Source organism: Argentina anserina, chromosome 3, assembly GCF_933775445.1.
Source record: "Argentina anserina chromosome 3, drPotAnse1.1, whole genome shotgun sequence".
Classification (NCBI taxonomy): domain Eukaryota; kingdom Viridiplantae; phylum Streptophyta; class Magnoliopsida; order Rosales; family Rosaceae; genus Argentina; species Argentina anserina.
The window spans coordinates 6,823,139-6,843,411 of NC_065874.1; the positions used below are offsets into that span (position 1 = coordinate 6,823,139).

Below are 20,273 nucleotides of genomic sequence, written 5' to 3' on the forward strand. Positions count from 1 at the left end.
CAAAATATTTATATATCCAAAAATCTATTCATGTAAATATACAAGAAATTAAACCTTAAATGTAACAGTATAAAAACTCACAGTTTGAAATCTTGCTACAAGACAGTTAGATGAAACTGAGGCTATTCTTTTGTTCTTAATTAACTATGAATCTATTGAGCACTAAGTTTCTTACCCAGTGGATTGTTTTTGCTCAAAAATCTTGAACCGAGTCTAATCAGTCTATTCATTCTTTTCAATAGTTAGAAATTCCACTGTAATCAACAATTCGTGATCACCGAATGAATCATTTCAATAAAAACTCAAAACCCAGATACTATAATCAATCATCATTTCAATAAATACAGCTCTGATCATATGTTTAACTGATAAGGATTGTATCCTCCCGTTTTCGTTTCAAGTAAGAGAAAGAAAAATAGCAAAAGCAGACGACTAGTTTTCTCGCAAACCCAGAAAAGAAAATTTCAGTAACACTAACAGGTGAACAAGAATGTTGAACTTACCTGAAGGGAGGAGATCTGAGCCTGAAGTTGAGCTTAGTTTGAGGCAGAGAGTAAAGATCAAGTTGTTGGTGCCAAGTGCTTAACAAAGACCAAACATCATGATCATGTCTCGTCAATATAGCACTCTCTGCCTTTAATTCAATTACATTTTATTTCTTGCATCAAATTTCGTTTTTCGCCACTAACAAGGAAACAAAATTTTAGTCAACATGTTTGGGTCGAAAATGAAATGTTGACCTCTGGAACCACACGTGCAACGCACGTGGGACTCTTATGACTGGGATTTCAAGAGACACGCTTGTTCTAGTGTTCTACAGTTATAAGTTACAGTACAAACCTTCTCAGTTCTCATATCACATGAACAATTACTGGCTTAGCCGGCTGGTTGCTCCTCCTAGCTTACCCTGGAGAAATATGGAACTCTTTGGAGAATGATCCAGCCGACTGCATCAATTGTCCAACTTTTGAAGGCTATCCAAGTTTGAGAGCCAAACAGCCATTTCTTTGATTGGATTTGAGCTGCTAGCCAATCCCTTTAGAAATTCTCTCCGTCAAATCCGAAAGAAGAGCATACTTGTTGCTCTCATAACATGCAGTCATAAACGCTTGCAATGTCACACGATCCACATTCTGATCCTTGTCAACTAATTGGTGGAAGAACAATGCTGCTATTCCCACTTTTTTCTCACAACAAAGCTTTCTGATTAATGTATTAACCGTGCGGATCCAGAACTTCTTTTCTAGCCTGTCTAAGATGACCATAGCAGTGGCATAGTCATCTTTTTGGCAATACTTGTGAGCTAATGTCAACCTAGTAACTTCACAGGGGGCCAGCCCCTTGTCCATCATGGTGTCATATAGCTTGCGAGCCTCATCAAGTTTCTCCTCCTTGCAGAGCCCACTTATTAGAGCACCATAAGTAAAACTATCCGGGGAACAACCATGATCACTCATTCTGTTGAAGAACTTCACTGCCAAAACAATGTTTCCATCCCTACAGTATCCACATATCATAGATGTATAGGTCTCCTTGGTTGGAGTCAAGCCAAGCCTTACCGCCACCTCGAAAAGTTTCTCACTTTCTGTCATTTTCTTTAGCCTGCAGAAGGCAGCAATCAAAGTGGTATATGAATGCATGTCCGGCTCCAATCCAGCCTTGACCATCTTATTGAAAAAAGCTAGTGCTCCATTAGTATCACCCCGTTTGCAGTGCTCATATATGAATACGGTATACGTGACTCTATCCGCCTCCAATCCTTGGCGAAACGCCTTCTTAATCAGTTTATAAGCTTCTTGGACCCTCCCCTTCTTACAGAGACTGTCCATAACTGAATTATATGTGCATATATTCGGAGCAAATCCTTCTTCCCTCATTACATCCATCAACTCATACGCTCTTTCAAAATTCCCAGCTTTACAATGCCCAGAAACGAGAGCAGTATATGTATTGGTGTTAGGAACTAAATCTTGTTCCTTCATCCTGCTCAACAACATCTCCGCACGACTCATCTTCTCCTCCTTGCAATATCCACTAATCATCGCAGTATAAGTATGCACATTCGGCTTATAACTCTCACTCCGAACCAGCTTCAAAAACAGCCTAAATGCCCTCTCCGTCCACCCTTTCTTACACAACCCATCAATCAACGCCGTATGCGTATACACATTCGGCCTCCAACCCCTCCTCACCATCTCCTCCAACATCTCAAACGCTTGCTTCACACTCCCCCTCCTACACAACCCATTTATCAGCGCCGTAAAGTTAACCACATTCGGCCTCACCCCCATCTTACTCATCTTATCAAAACACCATGACGCCCTACTCACAAACCCCTTGTCACAAAACACATTCACAATCAAAGTAACACTAGCATTGTCCAAAACAAACCCCCTCTCAATCATCCTCCCCAACCACCTATCCGCTTCCAACACTGCGCCGTTCCGACAGTACCCCACAACCATACACTTAAAACTCAACCCATCAGGACACACACCCCTCACAGACATTTCGTCGAACACGTTCTCTGCATACTCCATCATCCCCATTACGCAAGCAATGCCGATAACACAGTTCAAAGTCCGAGTACTCAACACAAGCCCCTGGTTCTGCATCTCAAAAACCATATCGGCGGCGTCTTTAAATCTCCCAATCTCACTGAAACTCCTGACCATACACTCCACCACCTCATGGGTCCTCTCCAAGTTGCCATTGCCGAAAATCGACACGGCGCAGAAGATGTAGAGCCTCATGAAGTATCGGAACTTGGGCGATCCTATCGCCCAGTAGAAGAAGCTGAGAGCCGCCATGGACCCGGCCTCGTCGGCGAGCGCAGCCACGACGGAGATGGCGTGTTCGTGGGTTAGGGTTTCGGGGTTCAGGTCGAGATTGAGTGACGGAGGTGAGGATATGTAGTGGGTTTGATGGGAGTAGGATTTGTTGACCATGGAGCAGATTGTGCTGACCAGAGAGTTTGAATCGCCGGCGGCGGTTGTGGAGGCGGCGGCGGAGGAGTGTGGTGAATCGGAGGAGAGGGGTCGGAGAAGGATGAGGGTGTAGAGATGAGAAATGTGGGTGGATTGAGGGGATCCATGGTTTCTCAAGATTCGAAGAGAGAGCATATCAGGGTTTTAGGAGGGTTTTTGCTCCTCCCAGTTCGAATAGGCGAGTTGAAATACTCCATTTTTCTGATTGGGCCGGGTCGGACTATCTTGGCCCAACATTTTGTGGTTTTTACAAGGCGAGGATGAAAGCTTTGCCGTCATAAGGTAAAAAGTAAAGTTTGTTTACGTCGGTGGTTTGAGAAAGTAATGGCGACGGCCTTGAGCTGCGGCCAGTCCATCCGCCTCTGCCCTTCTTCTTCTTCTTCTTCTTCTTCTTCTTCTTCTTCTTCTTCTCCCTTGAGTTCTCGGTACCCTTCTTCTCTCCTTAAACCTACCTTTGTTTTGTTCACACCAGTTCTTTCTTCTTCTGTTTTTTCCTAAAAGAAAAGGGAAAATGATAAGAAGGAAAATATTTAAGCTTTTGGTGATGAAATTCTGTAGGGAATGTTGGGTTGTGCTCAGAATAGGCTCTTTGTGATTGTGTTGTATCTGGAGTTGGAAGCTTTGTTTTTGTTGGGATTGTCAATAGGGTTTGTGTTGATGTTATTCATTTAATTGATGTTTACATCTGGATCAATTATTTACTGTTGATACGTGTTTAGAGCTTGGGAAAATAAAGTAGGTCTGTGTTAGGAGCTCTAAGTTACCCTAGTATTTTAGATGTAATTATCAGTAGCTATCTTTAGCTTAAAACGTAGTCGTTTTGTCTAAATCGTGCTCGTGCCTCGCACGTGAGTAGTAGCAGCTGATATGGTTGTGGACTCTTAGCAGCCACGTGATCAGTTATGGATCGCCAGTATGGGCTATAAATGTAACGATAGAAACCCTAGTGGGGCAGCCGTTTATCAAATATCAGTATTTTCCTTGTGTTCTTTCCTTTTTCAGCTTTTACTTTCGGTTTGTTCTTCCTTTTATTTAAATTTACACCCAGATCCTAAGATCTGGTATCAGAGCCTTCTCGAAGGGGCATGGCGAACAAGCGTGGGGCTGCGGGTCAGCAGCAACCTCCGAGCGGGAGTACTCAACACTCTGAGGAACTCGCTGCAGTGGAGTCGGAGCTGCAAACTCTCAAAACCAACACCATGGCACAAATCTCTGGCCTCCAAGCCTCTCTAACCGACCAGCAAGCTGCTTTGAGTTCGTTTCGCGACGAGATTCTAGCGGAGTTGCATGCTATGCGCACTGCAACCCCGGTTCTGAGCTTGGTGAAGTTTGGGACACTCCCACCTATTATTGAAACACCTGGTCTCGTGTCGCTGCTTGATTCTACTTCAGATCAAGTTCTGCCTTCATCAACTACCACGACTAGTACCTCTTCCCAACCCATCTATGAGTTTGACCAGCTATATCAGTTCGCCACTACGCAACCCATTGTCAAGAATTCCGCTGGTGCTGTGCTGAATACTATCACTGTGAGCAAGGTTAGTCCTAAACCGTCCACAGAGAAGCGCAATTTTGAGAAAGGAGAAACCAGTAGAGGAAAAGGTACTGGATCTGGGAGTGAAAAACCCTATACAACCCAGTTTTTCCAACACACACCTAACCCACAAGTTAGCCAACAGTTTTCACCACACTACAATTTTGCCAACACTAATATACCTCCTGGCAGTTTTGGCAACACCAGTTTCGTCCCAGCCAATTTTGTTTACCCACACTCTGGACCAGGACACTTTACTCATCAACCAGGGCCATCCAACACCCCCTGCAGCTCGAATACTCAACTACAGTCACATAGATTCAGCCCTCAATACACTGCAGCTATCATTACCTCACACATACCACCCCATGCTTATACAAGACCTTATCCATACTGTGGTTACCAACCCAATTGTCAACAGCAGTTCATGTCCAACAACTGGGACCCCAATTTACCCACCATGAAACAGATGAAACTGGAGATGCCCACCTTTGGCGGAAATGACCCTATTGAGTGGGTGAGCAAGGTCGAGCAATACTTTGAATTTTATCAGGTTCCTGAGGATAGAAACTTGCAATAGCCACCATGCATTTGGTAGACCGAGCATCAGATCGATGGTTCATGTTCAAACATGAATTTCCCCAAACATGGTCTGGTCTTTGTGATTTGTTACTACGAGAATTCAGTGAACACAACCTCGGTGACTATCAGGCTGCTTTGGCTAGGATGAGCCAAACAGGGTCAGTAGAGCAGTTCATGGAACAATTCACGAAACTCTCTCGTCGAGCACCTGGCTTTACACCTGAGAATCTATTGTTCTTCTTCATTGGAGGTTTGAAGAGTTCTATCCGTTCTGATGTGAGAGCTCAAAACCCTAAGACATTGTATGCAGCTTGTGCTTTGGCCAAAATCTTTGAGGAAAAGGAGTTAATTCAGCGTCAGGCGGGCCGCAATACCTTTGTCCCTAGACCTACCCCAGCAGTGGCCCCAACCATACCTAGGGTTGCCCCTGCACCAGTCCAGCTTGCTCAACTCCGACCTGCTCCTATTGTGCGTGCACCACAAGCAGGGAATCAAGGTGGTAATCGGAGAATGACTCGTGCCGAGTACTTAGAACGGAGAGCTCGTGGTCTGTGCCTCTTTTGTGATGAGCAATATCGGCCAGGCCATAATTGCAGGCATGGCAACACTCTCATGGCTATCGAAATTATACAAGACGAGATGGAATTACAGGGTCCAGAAGTTAATGAGGGTGATGTTGAAATTCACCATGCAGACAATCCAGATAAGGAGTGTGACTTGCAACTCCATTCTGTTGAGGATGGGGATAATGTAAGAACCATGCAGTTGAAAGGGGAGTTTCAAGGGAAGGAAGCTCATGTACTCATAGATTCTGGAGCATTTCGTAACTTTATCCATCCCTCTGTACTACGCAAATCTGGCGTCACAATGCAGGAGATCAAACCACTCCGAGTACGAGTGGCAAGTGGTCAAATTATGGTCACTAGCACAATGGTTGAGGTACCTATCACATTACAACATTATAGTTTGTCACATCCTATTATGTATTACCCATTTCAGGTTGTGAGATTGTTTTGGGGGCGGCCTGGTTGAGGACGTTGGGTGATATTGTGTGGAATTTTGAGCGTATGACTATGAAGTTTTGGGATCAAGGCCGAGAACAGTCTTTGCAGGGTAACACTGAGGTGGACTCTAGTGTTGTGAGTTGTAAGGCAATGACCAGAACACTAAGGAAAGAGAAAGAAGCTTTGCTTGTTCAGTTGAATTCTATTGTTAGCCTTCCCAAGCCTGACACACATACACCAACAAACTCTCACATCCAAAACCTCATACACAAGTATTCTGATGTTTTTGAAACCCCCACACAATTACCACCACCAAGGCCACGGGACCATAAAATTGAGCTACTACCAAACACTTGCCCTATTAATGTGAGACCCTATCGTTACCCTCAATTTTAAAAAAATGAGATAGAGAAGATCATTCAAGAGTTGTTAACAAATGGAGTGATTCGACCTAGTGTGAGTCCGTATTCATCACCAGTGATCTTAGTGAAGAAAAAGGATGGATCATGGAGGTTGTGCATTGACTATAGAGCTTTAAACGCTGCTACTGTAAAGGATAAGTATCCGATACCCGTAGTGGATGAGCTCATTGATGAGGTTCATGGTGCTACCTTGTTCACCAAGTTGGATCTCCGGGCTGGATACCATCAGATAAGAATGCATGAGAGAGACATTGAGAAAACTGCTTTTCGCACACATTCAGGCCATTATGAATTTCTAGTCATGCCATTTGGCTTAACCAATGCACCATCTACCTTTCAAGCAGTGCTGAATGATGCTCTCCGAGAGTTGCTACGCAAAGGAGTTTTAGTCTTCTTCGACGACATCCTAATTTATAGTTCTAATCTAGAACAACACTTACAGCAGTTGGAGCACGTGTTCAAGATCCTGCGACATCACTCGTTAAAGGTGAAAGAGAGCAAATGTAGTTTTGGAGTAAGCCAAGTAGAGTATTTGGGGCATGTTGTTAGTGGAGAAGGAGTATCTGTCGACCCTGTTAAGATACAAGCTATTAGTCAGTGGCCTAGACCTTTGACTCTGAAGCAATTACGAGGTTTTCTTGGTTTAGCCGGGTACTATCGAAAGTATGTGAGGAATTTTGGAATTATAGCCAAGCCTTTAACTGATTTGCTTAAGAAAGATGCTTTTTGTTGGAACCCTAAGGCAGAATTGGCATTTGAGGAGTTGAAGCATGCACTCACACACACACACCAGTGCTGGCTTATCCGGATTTTTCACAGGAATTCGTTGTTGAATGTGATGCCTCTGATGCAGGCATTGGTGCAGTTTTATCACAAAATGGTCATCCCATTGCGTTCATGAGCAAAGCACTCGCTCAACGCCATTTAGCACTATCTGTGTATGATAAAGAAATGCTTGCTATAGTTTCAGCAGTCCAATATTGGAGACCATACCTTCTCGGACATCACTTTCGAATTGTTACTGACCATAGGACTCTTGAACATTTCCTCAAGCAAAAGATTACTACTCCAGCTCAGCAGAAATGGCTAATTAAACTCCTTGGCTATGACTACTCCATCTCTTACAAGGCAGGACAGAACAATGTTGTTCCGGATGCGCTATCTAGGGTCCCTGCCCTTGTTTCTCTCATGGGAATTTCAAGTCCAGTGCAAGGCTACATTCATGACCTTCAACAATCTTGTTTGATTGATTCCGAGGCTGCAGCCATCATAACACAGTTGCAACAAGGTAATGAGAAGAAATACTATCAATGGACAGATTCCCACTTGTTTTACAAGGACAGAATATTTGTGCCTCGCATTGATGGATGGCGACACAAGATCATCTCTGAGTTCCATGATGGAAAGGTGGGAGGTCATGCAGGTTGTAGCAGAACACAAAAGAGAATTGGAAGAAGTTTTGCCTGGCCAGGTTTGAAAAAAGATGTGAAACAATTCATAGCTCAGTGTGACACTTGTCAGAGACATCACTATGAAGCCATGAAACCACCAGGTCTACTCCAACCTATTGCCATACCAGAACAAGCGTGGCAAGTCATTTCCATGGACTTCATTGATGCATTGCCAAAATCTGAGGGTAAGACCACTATTTGGGTTATCATTGACAAGTTCATTAAGTATGCACATTTTATCCCCATTTCACACCCCTACACTGCTGCATCTCTGGCCAAACTCTTTGTGCATGAAGTAGCAAGATTACATGGTATGCCTACACAAATCATCTCGGATAGAGATCCCATTTTCATGAGTTTGTTTTGGGAGGAGTTCTTCAAGCTGCAGGGCACGAAGTTGAGTAAGTCATCGGCATACCACCCACAAAGTGATGGCCAAACTGAGAATTTAAATCGCACTTTGGAGCAATACTTGCGATGTGTCGTAGACACTAAGCCTAAGGAGTGGGTTGCAGCACTGCCATGGGCAGAATGGTGGTATAACACCTCACACCACTCGGCCATTGACATGTCACCTTTCAAAGCTTTGTATGGATATGAGGCTACCTCAGTAAGGACCTACTTGCCTGGCTCAACTGCAGTAGCTCAAGTGGATAAAGAGTTGATTGCAAGGGATGACCTTTTGAAGGTTTTGAAAATGAACTTGGAGGTGGCACAGTCACGTATGAAGAAGTATTATGACCTGAGGCACACTGAGAGAGTTTTTGAGATAGGAGATTTTGTGTACCTAAAGTTGCAACCATACAAGCAAAAATCTGTGCACAAGAGAGCATGTCACAAGTTGTCTGCAAAATTCTATGGCCCCTATGAAGTGATTGAAAAAATTGGAGCTGTTGCTTACAGGTTGAAGTTACCTGACACAGCCAGGATCCATAATGTGTTCCATGTCTCATTGTTGAAGAAGAAGTTGGGAACTCATGTTGTAGTGGAAACAGAACTCCCCCCACTGTTCAATACCAGCACTGACACTTGGGAGCCTGAGGAGGTGCTACAGATCAAAATTGTGAAAAGAAACAATGTGGCAGATGCACAGTGGCTGATTAAATGGCGTGGCAAACCAGTTGAAGAGGCCACTTGGGAATTTTATAATGATCTTAAGGAAAGGTTTCCAGAATTTTTGCTCCAAAAGGCAGCTACTCTCCAAACTTGAGGTCAAGTTTGTTTTGAAGCAGGATGAGATGTTAGGAGCTCTAAGTTACCCTAGTATTTTAGATGTAATTATCAGTAACTATCTTTAGCTTAAAACGTAGTCGTTTTGTCTAAATCGTGCTCGTGCCTCGCACGTGAGTAGTAGCAGCTGATAGATTATGGTTGTGGACTCTTAGCAGCCACGTGATCAGTTATGGATCGCCAGTATGGGCTATAAATGTAACGATAGAAACCCTAGTGGGGCAGCCGTTTATCAAATATCAGTATTTTCCTTGTGTTCTTTCCTTTCTCAGCTTTTACTTTCGGTTTGTTCTTCCTTTTATTTAAATTTACACCCAGATCCTAAGAGTCTGATGCAATGATATATGATTTTTGGCTTATTGGGTAGCATATAAAGTAAAATTTTTCGACATGTAGTTTGTGTTTGGTCTCATTCCTTTGCATTATGATTTATTAGGTGATCACAGTAAAAAGTTTAAACAAATTGATTGGTTTGCGCATAGTTTTTTTATATTTAAATTAGGGTAGCATTAGGAAAGTAGGCACTTGGACTTGAAGATTGTAACCTGTGGGAGGGTTTGACAGTTAAGAATTATGAGGTGTTCTGCAGTTCATACACAAAGTGTGTGCGTGTTCTAAATGAATTTGCTTAGCAGAATCTAGTAGATTGGACAAACAGCAACTGTGTTGTGGTAATCATATCCATAACCAATGAATTATTACGACTCAGACAAATATTTTTCTATCGAAACATGATACAAAAGGCGTGTACTAAGATAGATGCAGATGGTTTTTTGATGAGAGTGTTGCCACTTTTACTTCTCAACCAATAGAACCCGCTTCCTTGAGTCTAATTACCACCTGGATAATGGAGATAGATATATTAGGGTATTAGTGAATTGTGATACTATAGCCATTTGTGAAGAGCTGCCTTGAGCCTTCGAAGATATATCAAGTGCGTTTTGAAAATTTCATATTCTTCAGTAAGAAAATAATAAATTGCATTGGGAGTTCATAGAGTAGAAAATTAATGGGCAGTTTTTTTATCACTAGATCAGGATAAAATACTTCTTCTTTGCAAATTAGTACATGCTCCCACAGGCCTAGCTCATGATAATTTTTTTTTTTTTTGGAATTAGTTCATGATAAACTTCCTATTTGCTAATGTTTTTTTTTTGTTTGTAAAGATTTGCTAATGGTTTTTAACTACGTACAAGCATGTAAATTTTAGAGGACCCGCCAAGCTCAACAGGGTTGCATGCAAGTTCAATCTAAAACCACTGCCTATATTATCACCCGGAACACCACTCAATACAATTATGCCTGTACTGCCCAGAGGATTGCCAAGCTTGGACCTTTCTGCTGCATCATCCACAGTACCAAGGGGGAGTGAAGCTGGCCGGTCACAGAAAACATCCATTCTACTCAGACAGCGCAAATCTTCAGCATTGGTACAAGTAAAGAAGAAGGATCATAGTTCAATCACTATACCTTTCCCGAAAATGACGGAGAAGCTAGAGTGGTGGTGTAGAACTTTGGCATGTCTTCCTTTTTTGGCATCTGTGCTGATGTCCGAACATGGATTTCATATTATTCCGTTTGCAGAACACTATCACCTCTTTGGAGATTTGATTTATTATGTCCCCGGAGCAATCAAGAGGTTACCGTGGTGGTTCCCAAGTGCTTATTGCATATTGGCATATTTCTTCATTGTGAAGAAGAAAGAGTGGTCTCACTTCTTCAGGTACCATGTGGTTATGGCCATGTTACTAGACACAATGCTGCAAGTGGTTGGGAAGGCGAGCGAATTCTTTCCGCTCATACACTCCTGTGGCACATTTGGCATAGAATATTGCGCGGCCGTGGGATTCTTGTATATTCTGATCTTGCTGGAGTGCATGAGGTGTGCTCTTGCTGGCAAGTATGCTAAGCTCCCATTTTTCAGTACTCCTGCTCTAGCTCACACTCTCTTTACCGTAGAAGGCAGGCTAAGACCTTTCTAAGAGTGGGTACAGATCTTGTTTGGGTCATATAACAAGTCTATGCTCTTTAGAGTATTATGTTCTATGTTCTTTAGAGTTGGCCAATGTTGTACATTAATATTCACATAATTATTGGATTGTTGGATTTGGATCCATAAAAGTTTCTTTACATCAGAACTTTGTTTCCTCTTGTTCAAAATGCTAGCATCCATAAGAATCATACTGAAAACCATCACATGTTCATATGAATTAGTGATTGGCATATGAAATCGTGTTTAACTTGTGTTAGAGTTAATCCCAAAACTCAAGAGTGTGATTAAATGTAAAATTAGTGATCAGTTATTGGTTAGGTGACTATTACCGACTCTGATACTCTCTTTTCTTTTCCATAAAAGAACATAATATATACTCAAATTTTGAGTCGACCAACACATAGAACACGACATGTTCATCATAACAAGAAAATCCTCATATAACGTCGTCGTTAGTCACAGACAAGAACAAACACTGATAAGATCAACACATACAGCCGACATCTTATTGTTGCCATGTATAACCGACAAGTATAAATTAGAAGTCTTAGGGAAATTGACATGGTCTCAAAACATGAAGTCATATAAATTTATGACACAACAACAAGTTAGTGGTTCAGCTAGATATTTATTACTTATTCTGAAAAAATCCATTCTAACATACTTAAAGCCACTTAAGCCATAACTGGTTCAGATGAATGTGCATGTGAACTTCAAAACTTCTATGTACTCTGCATCTCTAGACTCTAGTTATCAATGAACAGAGATACATTGATGAATCACCTAATAGGTAAATAGGTGTTGGGATGAATTAGAAAAAACTAATAGATCTTCCAAGATTCCTCCAACTAACATTTCCAGATATACTGAAAAAGACAAAGTAATTGAGCATATATGTCCACTGGAATGATTCTCAATTGGGTGAACTGGACAGCCTCAGATACAAGCCTTCGTAATTATGTGTTATTTTTGTGTTCTTGATCTGCTCCATTAATTCTCTATGGTACACGGTTGTTTGTGTTATTTTTGTGCAAAATGGGATTACAATTTTGGCACAGGAAGATAGAAGTAAGGGAGAATGCGCCTTGCTGAGTTGCTTTGTATACATAGCTAGTTTGAATGTATCATGTATGGTATGTAACCGCTCTATATACATTTTCGGTTCATGTCTTAACATTTTAAGCTTTTGAGATCTATAATTGTTTAATATGATGCAACGAACTTTTCAAATATTAATACTTTTCATAATATTTTATCTTTCGTTTCACGTAAGAAATAGTGTTAAGTGTTAACTTGATATATATTATTGACTCATTTCGTGATCGCTTAAATTTTTAAAGTCAGCAGTTTTTTTAGCATTAAAAAAAAACTGTGTAGCATAATAGCATAGAGCAATACTGCTAATGCAATGGGAAATGCAAGGGAAAACCAACACAACCAATTGAGTACCTCAACAGTGGAGTACCTGAAAAGCATTGGCATTTCACTCTCAATGAAGAGTCTTTATGATGATTAGGTGGCTGCAAGCGAAGGGCACACAGTCCTTTCTTTTAAGCTTTTCCACGAGGAATCCAATTCATCTCTGTTTTTAAGGGCCAAAGAGTTGAATATGATCCAATCCCCCATCACATGGAGCTCCCACCTTTACATAATTGCAAGATATTTCAACAGGAAGGAAAACAACAATGGCCAACACTGAGATCAACATCTGATATTTTCAGAGATCATGTCAACCAAATCACATATATTAGTGAAAGAGAACGGTCCACATCTTTGCGAGTCTTAGACTACACAATCCCATAGGTTGCCCTTACCTCAAGTTACCTATATATTTTACTGATATCACATGTTGTGTTTGTCTGTTTGATCCCCTTTCCATGGAAATTTTTATCAGAAAACTTCCCCAGGCATATGGTACATTAGTAATTAGTTAATAGTTTATTACTTAAACAAACCCAGATAGTCAATGATCTTGAAAAGAGTATGAAGAGACTGCAGTGTAAAAGGGAGAAAAGAATGGAAAGGCATCACATGCTTGCTTTTTACCACAGTGTAAACCAAATGATTCATTTTAATTTTGACCCTCATCATTTTTCTCCTTCGTCCTCTTCCTTCTTATAATCAATCACCTGTATCTAATCACAGTTTGGTGAGTGCTTTAACTTTTAATTAAAGGAGTAAATATTGATCTCAACCCTAATAAGAGCAAACCGTGTGGGACTCTTTAATCAGATAATTTGCAGTCTATAATTTTAAATACTGACACAGCTCTAAGAAAAATAACTAATCTGTTCACATCACAATGTATTATATAGCATTTCATGGGTATCAAGGCATTTTAAACTTGAGCAATCAAAGGTAGGTGGCAGAAGAAAAGAAAAATCTAAGAGACTGAGAATCAGATATGATAAACTGTGCTGCTAGAACTGATTTTGGAATATAGAACTATCAAGCAACTGTATGATACCAAGTTTCTACTCCTAATTGGAGGATGGATCAATCATTACATTTAAAGGGTTGGTTAGCATATATGTAAAACCTTTATTCTTATATGAGAACAAGAATATTAAAGATTTAAAAGGAAGTTGGGGGGAGCAACATAGTTATCATTAAAAACTAGAGAAGGACTTGGAATTATTGAAACATGTAAATCAGTGTCCACCACAAAGCCAATTATAAAGAAGAAACTCAACCCACTCCCCCTTTACCTCCATTGTTTTCTATCTCTATAAAACAAAGTTCCATTTTCACCAAGGAGCACTGAAAAACCTTCAAGATGATGCAAAACCTGCATTGCAGTTTATTCTTCTTCCTTTCCTGCATTCTTTTCTGTACTACTTTGGCTCTTCCATGGAGCAAAAGTAGAGAGTTCAACGAAGCTAAAAATTATGAGGGCTCTTCTGAATATGTGGATCTTCAGTACCACATGGGTCCTGTCCTTTCTTCTTCTCCAATCAACCTCTACATTATCTGGTATGGAAATTGGAACCCAACTCATCAATCCACCATTAGAGATTTCATCTTCTCACTCTCTTCACCAGCCCCCTACCCATCTGTTTCTGATTGGTGGAAGACTGTGAGGCTCTACACTGATCAGACTGGCTCAAACATCACTGGGACCATTGCTCTTTCTGGTGAGTTCTATGACTCTAAGTACTCTCATGGTGCTTCTCTTAGCAGATTGTCAATGCAGTCCATCATCAAGCATGCTGTCACTTCATCGTATCCGAGAGCATTACCTCTCAATCCAAACAATGGTCTCTACTTAGTTCTATCGTCTCCTGATGTTAGAGTTCAAGACTTCTGCAGAGCAGTGTGTGGTTTTCACTACTTCACATTCCCAACCATTGTTGGTGTCACTGTGCCTTATGCTTGGATTGGTAACAGTGGGAAACAATGTCCTGGCATCTGTGCATACCCTTTTGCCTGGCCTAAGAACTCAGGCAGACCACCACCTAGCACAAATGGAGGTAACAACATAATGAGAGCACCGAATGGCGACCCCGGTGTTGATGGGATGATCAGTGTGCTTGCTCATGAGCTAGCAGAAGTGTCAAGCAATCCACTTGTGAATGCTTGGTATGCAGGTGATGATCCAACTGCACCAACTGAAATAGCAGATTTGTGTATGGGGGTTTATGGGAGTGGTGGGGGCGGTGGCTATGTCGGGGTTGTGTCTAAGGACAGATGGGGAAATGGGTATAATGTCAATGGGGTGAGAGGAAGAAAGTTCATGGTGCAGTGGGTATGGAACCCTGTGAAAAGAAGATGTTTTGGTCCCAATGCAATGGATTAGGGTTGAACTGTGGGTTACAGCTTAGAGCTGGTTATGCATCAATGTAAATGATCCTTCCATGTCCCACAAAGAATTGACAGATGGGGTCAGACTGGAAGGAAAGGCATGTGTTGAAGGGATGGCCTGCTTGATTTGCTTGGGGACATCATGTTTTGCTATTCAATCTTGATAGCTTCTTTTTTCTTTGTACGCTTATGGTTGTAGAATACAGTACCATGTAAAGGCACTATTTTGCAATTACAGCAGCAGAATAAACAAGTTTCTGTAGGTCAACTAAAGATTCAACTCCGTCAATATATCACATTTCCAAAATTTGAGTCAGTTTATGAGAAAATTACATGAGAAATAAGATATCTTTCTATATTTCATACTGTGTCATAATCAAATATTGTATATAAAACTTCTAGCCAGACTATTCTAGGAAGAAAGGCATAGACTCAAAAACAAATACCTAAGCCACTTACTTCCAAAGTTACAACAGGTTGCTGTAGTTCCTAAAACTGATTTTTGCATCAGCAATGAGCATACAAAGAGGAGACATGACCTTCTATTGGAACAGACTTGTGCTTTCATGTTCCAAATTTACAGTCAGATCAACAAAAAGGTCACTAGCTGAGAGAAGGGAACAAATACTTGATACACTTGGATTTTTCAAGACCATGCAGACAACCCAACAGAGGAATTGTACAGGTTCTGAGGTTCACAACACATCAGAGCACCGGATACAAGAGTGGTCAATAAGCCTGGTAGCAAGGCTCTCTAACTCTGGAATCAGAGAAGATGTAAGGCTATTCCAAAAATGGAATGTGAAGGACTCGTTCAGAATCTTTCTGAACAGAACATCTTGTTGAGCTTTTTCAGTCTCAGTTGCCGGTGCAGTGAAATATCTGTTTGCAAATCAATCAGGTTAGTGATAGGAAAGTGCATGTGAGATTTGTCAAACAAAATTGACGACTTTATAGAAGCACAACAAAATTCAATACATGATTTTCCCAGACTCCTTAACTAGTAGCCAACATGGCATGTAATGATATAAAGAAGTCTGAATAAAACAAGTTTCTAGTCTCAGTAGCCCTGGTACAGATAGGCATACTAGATGACATCGGTGAGTAAAAGGACAATCAAGCACTATGTTTTGGTCAAGGCCAATTGTAGCATAATCTCAACATATGCTACCTACGATCCTATATGAAACGTGATTGAGCTCTAGACCAGTTGCAATCCTAATCACTCACCTGCCTAGAATGAGCAATCAACTAGGAAAGTGCAGTTAACTGAAAAACTACAGGTGGAAACTGGAAAACATGCATTCTGTCACTAGTTTTAGTTCTGTTGATCTTCTTTAAGAGCACCCATCAACTGAACCACTATCATCCTTGCACAATCCACTTATGCACCCAAGCATGTTTCAGAACAGTCAAGAGGTACAAACACAAAGACATAAGAAGAGAAGGAATAGATAACACATGGCACAGATAATATCTCCAACACACCCACCAGAACAATCCTAAAATATATAATGAGAAAGAAATTAGAAGAATACCTTGATATATTCTGAGGAGCAATTGGGAAAAACATGAAAGGAGGTAGCATGTTCAGCTCCATCTGTCTAAAGGCTTTATTACGAATGCTCAAAAACCTCCGTGCAACTCTTGTCAAAAGATCAGCTCCATTCCATCTTATATGAGTATCGTCATATGTCATATAAAACTCTTTCAAGCACTCCATCATAAAGAGGCTGCAATAAAAAGAGAATGAAATTTTCAAAGGTTTCACACTATTCAACATATTGGATTTTCTGCATCATGCCACTCAGATTTTGCAAGTTAGAGAAATTTGAGAGGATTATGAGAAATAAGGACCACACACAAACTACCTATAAATAAATTTTTCAAACCCTACTGGTGGGTCACTAAACCTGTGATTTCCCTAATATAGATGGAAAATATTGTAGCAGTGCAGTGTCCTTTTTTATTTTTGGTCGAATTGCAGTGTTATGTCAGGGAAGAAACTACATAATAATAATATTTCCTGTTTATGAAATCCTAAATCAGTTATAGAGATCGGCTGTCAAAGGACTGAAATATTATCAAGCACTTTTCACTATTTCGGATTTTATCTATGTAAAGAGGCGGGAACAAAGACGTTCTGCAATCGATAAAAAAAAAAGGTGATTTGAAAATCACGTAAGATACTGTAAAAATAAAAGGCCTAATATATAAGATTAGAAAAAGGAATTCAGTTCATTACCTGTTCTTTTTAAATGCCATAACAGCACCATTCAAAGAACCTCCTGCTAGTCTATCCTCTTTACCAACAGAATTGCTGAGTGATGATAGTGATTTCAGAACTATGATATCAGAATCAAGATATATTCCCCCATATCTGGAAAGGCAACAGAAAACAACAACCTAAGTTAGATAGACATCTAGATAAATATACAAAATCAATAAAAAATTTGTTAAAGACATGCATCAGCATCTGGAATCCAATACAAATCAGATAGGGTTTACCAATATCAACCAAATCAAAACGCTCGGTTTAGTTTGAAGTGAAATCAAATAACTCAGTACCCCTACCCCTTATAAACATGTCTATGCAACTGTTTAAATCTTACTTGTAAAGAGCTGCAAGGCGGACAAGCTCACTGAAATGAGTAGCATAATGCTTCGTCTTTCTCCATTCAAACCAGGCAGAAGCAAATATATGAGCCGGTGTACCCTTTAGTAACTCGTCAAGATTTGGCATAGCAACAGCAACTTTGTAACTATTTGAAAAAAAAAGATTGCCTCAGTACAACCAATCTAATTTAGCAAATCACCAAACAACTGAAGCAAATGAAGCAAAGTTAGAGAAATTACCCATCTTTTACAAAGCTATTCTTAAAGAAATCAAGCTCAATTGTCTCGGAAAACACTACGACACAGGCCTGCCGATGATGGGACAGTAAACTCTCAAGCCCCCGCTGGTGCCTCGCACTAAACATCCAAGCCGGAGAATTCCACACCATAAACACTCTCAAATCACACCCTTTGCTAAAAAACTCATCCATAAAATCCGAAAACGACAAATGTGGATGCAAACCGGGATAGAACCCCCATCTCTTGCCATCGGCATAAACAAGCCCCGAAAACTCATTCTTCACCACTTCACCAATCCCCTCACCACTCCTCCCACCTACATTCTCACTCACACTACTTACACTCGTCGAATTCCCACCACTACTCCCATTCCCACTCCCGCCAGGATTCTTCAAACCCCTCCCTCCATTCTCATCCAACGCCTTCCTCTTGGCTCTCTCAACCTCACTCAACTCCCTACTCCCATTCACACTCTCCTCCTTCTTCCTACTCCGAAACGGCACCTTCTTAAAGTAGCTCAGCCACCATTTCTGCACAGCCTTGTCCCCTCTAGTCAGCCCCGAAACTCCGACGGCGTCGGGGTCCTGAAGCATTGTGTTGTGCAGAGGATTCAACAGCTCCAAATTGGACTTGAACATCTTATCCCTCCTCAGAAAATCACTCTTCTTATCAAACCACTCCCCCCACCCTTCTCTCAACGGCGAGACTCTCTTCCCCACCTTCAGCATCAGCGCGTCCTCCACACCCGCCACCTCCGTCATCCTCCGCCGCACCTCCATATCCACCGGCACGTCGTCCGATCCGAACGCCACCACGCTCCCATCCACCGCGGCCATCCCTACGCTAAATCCGCCGTAGTCCTCATCCCAATCTTCAATCTTGCGCTTATTCAAGCGCCGCCGGATGACTCCGGCGACGTGATCGAAGAAGAACCCGGCGGATCCTCGAGAGTTGTCCGGCTGCGGATCGTCGTCGTCCTCCACCTCGTCGTCCCTGGGGGAGTCGTCGACGACGACCTCGTCGAGCTCGTCGATCTTGTCGTCGGTGGTGGTGGCGGTGGCGGCGGCGTCGTCGGAGATGAGGGGGTTGGAGAGGGAGACGTCGTTGTTGAGCGGGGTGGGGTGGTTGAAGTGGTGGGACTGGGAGTGGGAGAGGCGGGTGTAGAGGAGAGAGACGGAGACGAGGAGGAGGAGGGCGGAGATGACGGCGCAGATGTAGACGCCGTAGCGGGGGCGGTGGGGCCGCCGCGAGCGGATGCTTCTCAGCATTTCGGGTTGGATTTCATGTCAAATGGGAAGTAGCTGGGAGTAAAAAAGAGAATGATTATGAATACATTCACAGAGCCAGATGGAGTAACTTACAGCTGATATTCAGGTGGGTCTCACCGGAATCCAGTCGAGCTTTTGATCATGTATATATGTGTTGTCATCATTTCTCCCTCGCAAAATGGACAACTATGATCCCCGAGAAATACACAAGACATGCTTAGCAGTATTTGGTACACGTACCATTTTCTCTTGAAGTCGGAATACGTATTCATGGTGTATTCGGGCACAATTCATATTGTTTTCGAGTCCGTCAATAGTGACTAGATTTGACGTAGATTATCGTAGGAGCGCACGTGTTGTGAATTATAAATATTAATTACCGAGATGTTTGGATCCGACAGAACTCACAAGATCTTTATATCACTCGGCCAATTTGGTGACCAAATTTTTTGTCATAAATCTAATATTTTTTCCATATGTTATTAATATATAGTTGTATTTAAAGCACGTGTTTTAATTCCAAGAAGAAAGAATGTAAAATTCCATTACCATTCTTTTTTTTGTTTTTTAAGAAGAATTGATACGTCGTCCTTAAGTCTTGATTAATGAAACTATAAAATCAGTGTCGGATTCAAGATTGCATCATTGGGGATGCTTGGACTTAATTATAAAAATATACTAAAAGTAATGAGGCTTACTCTTCTAATGTATATGTGCAAATAACATAATTAACCAATCAAATATTCATATAGTATGTACATCGTAATCCATAATCATTTACAAAAAATTATATTAGTTGTTCGAAAGGTTAAGAACTGGCCAACAAAAACTTAATTAAAAATCGTGATTTATCAATAATGTTTCGGAAAGATAAAAATGAAAATAATTCAGATCTGGACTTGTAGACTAGACTTTTGTTTTTAGAAATGTAGACTGGACATTTCTTTGAAACCATTAAGATTTTTTTTTTCAAACGCTTCAGTTTGACTCAAATATATCAGTTTAGTCTAATTGACACCCATATAGTGCCCACCCCATGCCAACCTCACAAAAAAAATGCTAAGTACCATTTTTCTCAATAAATTTATAACTATGGTTATTATAAAAGACATTTGTAATTTATTTGTGAGGTGGGCATGTGGTAG

At 41.2% G+C, this 20,273-nt stretch overlaps 4 protein-coding genes across 4 annotated transcripts; 2 read left to right on the top strand and 2 right to left on the bottom strand.

The window, feature by feature from the left end:
* Positions 1-509: 509 nt before the first annotated feature.
* On the bottom strand, positions 510-3,122 carry LOC126786918 (pentatricopeptide repeat-containing protein At4g19890). Its single transcript, XM_050512876.1, has one exon. The coding sequence runs from the start codon at positions 3,120-3,122 to the stop codon at positions 1,026-1,028; it is 2,097 nt and encodes a 698-aa protein (XP_050368833.1). The 3' UTR covers positions 510-1,025.
* A 189-nt stretch (positions 3,123-3,311) lies between these two features.
* LOC126786518 (protein TIC 20-IV, chloroplastic-like) lies at positions 3,312-11,192 on the top strand. The gene is made up of 2 exons (XM_050512364.1): positions 3,312-3,372; positions 10,396-11,192. The coding sequence occupies exons 1-2, from the start codon at positions 3,312-3,314 to the stop codon at positions 11,190-11,192; spliced, it is 858 nt and encodes a 285-aa protein (XP_050368321.1).
* A 2,751-nt stretch (positions 11,193-13,943) lies between these two features.
* LOC126786517 (protein EXORDIUM-like 7) lies at positions 13,944-15,148 on the top strand. Its single transcript, XM_050512363.1, has one exon. It carries the CDS (start codon positions 13,980-13,982, stop codon positions 14,997-14,999), a length of 1,020 nt encoding a protein of 339 aa, XP_050368320.1. The 5' UTR covers positions 13,944-13,979; the 3' UTR covers positions 15,000-15,148.
* A 190-nt stretch (positions 15,149-15,338) lies between these two features.
* LOC126786516 (uncharacterized protein At4g19900) lies at positions 15,339-19,284 on the bottom strand. Its single transcript, XM_050512362.1, has 5 exons — positions 17,861-19,284; positions 17,617-17,766; positions 17,250-17,384; positions 16,543-16,737; positions 15,339-15,886 (listed from the first exon to the last, which is right to left on the bottom strand). Exons 1-5 carry the CDS (start codon positions 19,126-19,128, stop codon positions 15,700-15,702), a joined length of 1,935 nt encoding a protein of 644 aa, XP_050368319.1. The 5' UTR covers positions 19,129-19,284; the 3' UTR covers positions 15,339-15,699.
* Positions 19,285-20,273: the final 989 nt, after the last annotated feature.

What these genes read in the sequence shown, in the direction of transcription:
- LOC126786918 (XM_050512876.1), bottom strand. Translation starts at nt 3,122, where the DNA reads ATGCTCTCTCTTCGAATCTTGAGAAACCATGGATCCCCTCAATCCACC.
- LOC126786518 (XM_050512364.1), top strand. Translation starts at nt 3,312, where the DNA reads ATGGCGACGGCCTTGAGCTGCGGCCAGTCCATCCGCCTCTGCCCTTCT. An exon ending in CCCTTCTTCTTCTTCTTCTT is followed by an intron (nt 3,373 to 10,395) that starts CTTCTTCTTCTT and finishes AATGGTTTTTAA; the next exon opens with CTACGTACAAGCATGTAAAT.
- LOC126786517 (XM_050512363.1), top strand. Translation starts at nt 13,980, where the DNA reads ATGATGCAAAACCTGCATTGCAGTTTATTCTTCTTCCTTTCCTGCATT.
- LOC126786516 (XM_050512362.1), bottom strand. Translation starts at nt 19,128, where the DNA reads ATGCTGAGAAGCATCCGCTCGCGGCGGCCCCACCGCCCCCGCTACGGC. An exon ending in ATGGCATTTAAAAAGAACAG is followed by an intron (nt 16,738 to 17,249) that starts GTAATGAACTGA and finishes TTTTTATTGCAG; the next exon opens with CCTCTTTATGATGGAGTGCT. An exon ending in GCTCCTCAGAATATATCAAG is followed by an intron (nt 15,887 to 16,542) that starts GTATTCTTCTAA and finishes ATTTGCAAACAG; the next exon opens with ATATTTCACTGCACCGGCAA.